Source organism: Micromys minutus, assembly GCF_963924665.1.
Source record: "Micromys minutus genome assembly, chromosome: 19".
NCBI classification, from domain to species: Eukaryota; Metazoa; Chordata; class Mammalia; order Rodentia; family Muridae; genus Micromys; species Micromys minutus.
In genome coordinates this window covers 17,739,584-17,746,177 of record NC_137954.1, presented here as the reverse complement: position 1 = coordinate 17,746,177, position 6,594 = coordinate 17,739,584, and the positions used below count along the sequence as shown (strand labels likewise).

General features: G+C 38.5%; 1 protein-coding gene across 5 annotated transcripts in view; it reads right to left on the bottom strand.

Moving 5' to 3' along the window:
- Positions 1-3,964: 3,964 nt before the first annotated feature.
- UNC80 (unc-80 homolog, NALCN channel complex subunit) overlaps positions 3,965-6,594 on the bottom strand; it is a gene marked incomplete at its 5' end in the record, with an annotated part of 174,495 nt that continues 171,865 nt past the window's right edge. For all 5 annotated transcript variants that reach the window (XM_080933194.1, XM_080933197.1, XM_080933195.1 and 2 more), the window contains 3 exons: positions 3,965-4,228; positions 5,009-5,208; positions 5,767-5,878. In XM_080933194.1, the coding sequence (XP_080789320.1) occupies positions 3,968-4,228; positions 5,009-5,208; positions 5,767-5,878 (573 nt within the window). In that variant the 3' untranslated portion in view covers positions 3,965-3,967. The remainder of the gene's footprint in view (positions 4,229-5,008; positions 5,209-5,766; positions 5,879-6,594) is intronic.

Here is a 6,594-nt window from a genome sequence, read left to right as displayed (position 1 = left end):
TTTGAGTATAATGTAAGAAGGCAACGGGCTGATCAGCTAGACTACCACCTACAGTGTAGAAATTTGCCTTTTTTTGTTTTTTTGTTTTTTGTTTCATACATGTATGATTGTAATCATATTCAACCCCGTTACCCTCTCTTACTTCCCTGACACTCCTCCTGACCTCTTCTTCCCAATTAATCCCTCTCAAACTTAAATAATGTTGTGTGTCTATAGGTTTTGTGTAGGGAACCACAGTTGCCTGTGCAATCATTAAGTGCAGCATTTTGTAGATCTTTCTCTACCCTCTTCAAAAAAAAAAAAAAAAAAAATCCTGAATGAGCTCGCCCATTCCCAATGGAGAGAAATGAAAGTAGAGCCCATTAAATGATTTTAGATTTATTTTATTATATGTGCATATTCAAACACAGAAATCATTAGCTTTCATAAATATCTTTCATAAACATCTCAGTATTTATTCAGATGCATTTTTCCATGCTCTTTGGTCATTCAGTATTCATAACAGACTTTATAGTCATCTGAAGGAAGTTGGCTGTATAGTCAATCCTTTGTTATTTTTTTTCCTACAAAATGGCTGATAAAGGACTTTAATCCCATGGTCACAGTGACTATTAAAAATATCATGGAGGTACGTAGATTTATGATCCTAAATGATCCTTAAATAATATAAGTAAATTTATCATAAACTTTTTCAAATACATTCTGCCCTCTACTCATTTTTATTCTCCTGAGTGTCAAATCAAAGTTTGCTTCTGAAATGCTGCAGTTGAGACCCACGAAAATAAATGAGGAAGTGGGACAGTTTACTCACTGCTGAGACACAAGGCCATGAATTGGTAGTGTGAGGTCACAGAGCGAAAGTGGGACTCTATGTGACAACAGCAAATTCTGAATTCTCTGGTAAAGTGTCCTGCGAGACTCAAGGAAGGTAATTAGTTCATGTTTTGGACTATAATTCTATTCATTTATGACCCTTTCTTCCTTATGGGTCTCTGGATATATTCTATCATTTCCTTGGAAACTCAAGGAGGTGGGCAGCAAAGTGGAGAAAGTTCTTCACTGACTAAAAGAACAGATGCTAAAAGAGAGATGTCATCCTGTCTTAAGTTACTTTGGAGGCTTGAAGCAGAAAACCAACAGATGTGTCCAGCACTGCTATGTGCCCAGCTGTGCCCTTTGGCACTGTTGTTCTAGTGGCTTTTTCCAAGGCACTCAGTAACTCACTTCCCTTTTCAGAAGAATCAAATAATTTAATAGAATTATAGAAAACACTGAATTCTGTAAATCAAAGTAAAAGGTTTGTTCTAGAGAACTCAGCATCCAGGATTTAACCTGCTTTAATCAGAATAGTACACATGGGTACCCACTATCATGGATGATGTATTTTTATTCAAAGGTCTCTCTATAAAGTTACTTTCCAAAGGAGCAATTTTAGCTGGATGTAATTTTTTAATACCTGGAAAGTGGGTGCCTGTTTTATTCTTCCTCTGAATGAGATAAATATTAAGCATTACAGATTAAGATATGGTCTAATTTTTACTAATACATTGATCAAAAGTGATGAGTTTTTAGTCACATTTTGAATATTGCAAAAGGTTGTCAATTAACGTGAACGTTTCTCTTCTTTTAGCTGTTTTAAGTTATTCCTTCAAACTCCTGAGAATACATCTTGTGACAGTCTTATGCACATACATATACTTTAGTTACCACACAAACGTTCAACACATTACATTCAGCACGTGTAAGGACACATTAAATGGAATAGATGAGAAACCTCAAAAGTTCCAAGACAGAGCACTCCCACTCTGTAAGTCCCCAGTTCTCAGAGTGGACACATTGTTTCTATTCTAAGATAAAACATCACTTAGGTTGTTGAAAAAGTTAATAACAGACTTCCATACACAACAGTGAAGGAGTCAAGTTAAAAGGCAGACAGACCAGTAAAATCATTTCTCAAACAGCCCAATACATTTAAAATATATAAAGATATTTAGGGTTATCATAGAGTATTTAACAATTCTTTGAGCTCTATACTTCTTAACTATTTGACACAATCATAGAGATTTTGAGTCACAAATCCAAAAGAGGGAACAAAGCGGAGACAGAGATGCACACAACTCAGACACTGGTAATGACCAAACATAAGGCCTCTAATGCTAATTGAGCAGCATAGTTTTTAACAGGCAAAATATATCAGCTCAGGACCAGAAAACCACTTACATGTCCACTTCTGCACTTAGAAATGAGTTGAGCATTAAGTATAAATGATGTGAAGGTGTTATAACAGAGAAGGTTCATTGTCTCCTGGATTTCTCACACACATTCTCTGACACAAAGCAGAGAAGGTGATACTGCCCTGATTTTCTGACCTGGGAGATTTTAAATTTTATTCTAGTTAGTTTATAGATTAACTTTTATTCTCATGGTGAATGGTATCATAGCCCCAAAATACATTTGATTTTATAAGTCACTGTGCTTGTTTAATAAATAATTCTAACATAAAATCATTTCCTTTATGATTTGTATGGGTTTATAGGTATCTTCTTGATAGTATACATTTCATAGACAACACAGTCAACATTTAAGCATATAGAATATATTGTAAAACTCATCTCAACAAAATCAAAATCTCTGTTTAGCTTCTACTTGAAGACTAACACACATTTACACTCACACACACACACACACACACACACACACACACACACATACACACACCCATACCAATGTAGGTATGTTATGAGATTTTTTTCAGTGTTTAATAGTTACATTTCTCTAACGTAAACTGCTAAACCTTTGAAAACCATTTAGGATCTATATGATGCTCAGCCCTTCAATAATCCACCTAAGTACTGGCCTGATAAGCCTTTCAAATTCTATTTTTTTTTTTTTTTTGAAGTAACTGCACTTCAAGTTAAAGCCCTATTTGTAATATATATAAGCTGTCTGAGTCTAGAAAGAAAGAAATTAAGAAATTGATTACTCTGACTTTCCCTCAGTAACTGAGATCTCCTAAGGATCATAGAATATTTGACAACTGAGAAAAAGTTATTTCCTGATATAGTTCTAACAGCATAACTTTACCGTATGAAAATATGCCCCCAGGGGCAGGCACAAGGACCATGAGGGAAAGCAATCCTCTTTACCAGTGGGGCCGAATCTGAATGTTGATGTCAGGGATAGAAATAGGAATGCCATCTCTTTCAAGCAACGCTACTTACATTTAGCTTTTTATAATTATGTGGGTGTTATCAATTCAGAGCCATATCTGAGAGTCTAGAATATTCTCTGTCTAATACAATAGATATGAAATAAAATGCTAAGTGGCATCAGAATTTTGATTTATTGGATGTAGTGAAAAGGACAGTTAAAAAATAAATTTTGAAATGTCCATAGCTCTAAAAATAGTATGTGTGTGTGCCTTTTTTTTTTAAATAACCAGCTATTATTGACCCAAACAAAAATGACTCTAGGCTTTATAGTTTAGTTTCTCTAATCTAATTATTGTTCTTGCTGGTTCTTTCTATGTATATTTCTATGCATATTGCCACCTAATATAAAATTTTGAAACTACAAAAATAAACATTGTTGTGAGATGTATAGTGTGAGTATCTTAAGAGGGTGTGTTCCCTTTTAGAACATATTGTTAGTATTACGAGGGCAGCAATATTAAAGATTCTCAACTCTCTGTTATAGCATGGATTCCTAGCTGCTCAGAGTGAGTTATACACAGTGTGCAGCGAGACAGCTCTTCCTGTTGTTCTTCCCTGTTATGGACTTCACACAACTAAGGAATTATAGCTCTTGATTTGTTTTTTAAGACGTTTCTGAAGCATTAGAAGTTTTGGTGGCAAAATGCACTCAGCCTTTATGCGACCCACGGGCTATGAAGGAAGGAATGATTTTCATCAGAAGTGTTCTCTTGCCAGCTGACTTCTGTCGAGTGCAGAGCTCCTGCGATGCAGAACTAAACATGGGACTCATCTAGCGCCGAGTCTGTCTCCCGCAGCTCGGGGGGCGTGAACTGGCTGGACAGCAGGGGATTCTCCATGCCATTTTCTTCGCTGATATGAAGGACGGAGTCTCCATGCTGCAGGAGGCTGGACGTTTCAAGGCCGGTGAAGTCATTGGGGTCTGACAGCCGAGTGGAGAGGAGGCTGTGTCCTGCAGCACCTTGGACTTCTGCGTCCTCCCTTTGTTCTCCTTCTTCAGCAAGAAGGGGCTCACTCTGTGATCAAAGGGATCATAGCATCATGGACAAGTAGGATGGGTACCAGAAAGGCACATAAAAAGTTCTGCTCTAACTGGACAAGAAATCCAAGGTGAATTCCAGCCTATGCCATAGGTAGGATTTATAAGGACCCTTCCATCTGTTAAAGCATTGGTTTTCTACCCTTTGACATAGTATTTACTTTTTTCAGGGGTTGGGGTAAACCGTGCTTATAGACTATAAAAATGCAGCAACCCAAATGATGTACTACACTACACTTTTTAACCATAAAAGCTATACAAATATGTATACTAATATTACCATTTAGGTTTTTTTTGTAGATATCACATCAGAATATTATACCTATAGAATTTTATTTATATAAGCCAAAGAAAATAATATTAAAACAATGAAGAAAATGTTTTAAGTCCATCTGATTTTTAGGACACAGAAAACTATGTAAAGGCTTCCTTGATGCTAGTAACTTCATTTGCTGTAAATGAAAAATACTTCAACTACATCTCAGCTTTCTGCTGTCAGCGATTATTCCAGCTGATGAATAATTTCTTTTTATGTTTTGCACTAAGACTCCCCTTGGTTTTTCTTAATTATCAAGTGTCTGTTAGCCAGACACGTTAGTTAGATTTTCTTCTCCACCTTGGCAAAAATCGTATCTGTTTGGGCAATAAGATGTTCCAGAAACAAACTTAATTACTCAGAAGAAATGTGTATATCTACATGTTTCCTGCAAAGAAGGATTCGGGGAACAGGTCTGGCCTGTCTCTGCCGTGCCCTCACCTGCTTGGGAGATAGGCTATGAAGATCTGCAAAGATGATAGCGGGGGAGGATGTGAGCACTGGCTTCTCTGGTCCTTCTGGCTTCCTAGCCCGGCCTGGGCTGCAGCTCTGTGGTTGGCTTGTGGTAGGAAGTATGTCTGTTGGGCCTGCTGATGGTTCTGGCTGAGCCTCGATGAATGTCACAGATCGCTTCTGATCAACTGTAAGTAAGAGGCAGGTAGGAGAGAATTGACTGATGATACCTAATAATGGCACGAACCAGCGATTCATCATAAAGACATTGCTGGTTTGCAAGGAGTGAGATCTGATAGGACCATTTATGTATATTGATTTCACCTTCTTATATAGAATAGGACTGAAGAGGAAAAAAAATCACTTCTATAGGAGTGTTCTAAAATAGGATTTGCAAAGGTTAACTTCCTAGAGATGGTCCTATAACTAAAAAGTCCAATGAGACAAAAGTGCCTTTGTCTTTAGTAAGATACAGATGATTCTAGTTCCTGGACTGAGTAGAGAAACCACAACCTTTTATGTTCAAATTCAGAATATTAACAGTTTACCTAGGGTTGTTCCATTTACCTAGGTTCTTTGGGAATGGGGAAAGGTTGGGAAAGATGAGATAAAAACAAAACAAAGTAGTAAAGTTTCCTGGGAAACTTCTCCTAAGACCTCCCTAAAGGTGAGCTTCTTGCATCAGCTCAGTCTCTGCTGGATCCAATCTGTTCTGGATCAGAGGGGACCCAAGAAGCCTCTCTCACCAGATGGCTTTGTCTTAGGTTGGATGCTCCTGCGCGTGGTGGACAGTCGAGCTCCGTGACGGTTTCTGGGTTCAGTTTGAGTCTTCTGCCTTGACAGGAGAGGGCGTCTTAGCTGAAGAAAGGGGATAAAAGAAAACTGACAATAAAGTCCAACTGTCTGGGAACAACAGACACAGTGGTCAGGTGACACTGTCTCGGCTGTCCTAATTGTCCCTTCCTGTAGCCTTGGAACATTAATGGATGTGAAATGCCAAAACTGAGAATTTCAGTGGATAGGAAGCCAAAAAAATATATATGCTCAATGCCTGACTTTTGTGTATCAGAAGCTATTGCTAAACTCATCTCAATTCTCAGAGAGAGCGATATTAACAAACCTAAGCCTCTAGCAAAACATTAGAGTGAAGAAGCACCCACAGACAGCAGCAGGCAGAGCGTTACTCAGATTTATATTTGCAAAATAATGTATGAGCCAGGGATGGTGGGTATGCCTGGAATGCCAGCACTTGGGAAAGTGAGGCAGGAGGATTGCCTGTGATACCACCTTGGACTATATAATGAAACCTTATCTGGAAACTGAGGAATGAGAGATGAGAAGAGATGAAGTATGAGGGGTAAAAGGAAGACGGGAGCAGAAGGGAAAGGAGAAACCACGGAAATATAGAGGAGTCTCATCTAAGGAAATCTGTCCCCTTGGAGACTGCCAGGCTGGTTTCTAACCCTGTGTGACCCAGGCTGGCATTCAACTGCCCGCCTTCCTCCCTCAGTCTCCTAACTGCTGGGAATGTAGGTATGCACCACAGCACCCAGCTGGGGGGCGGGGAGATCTTC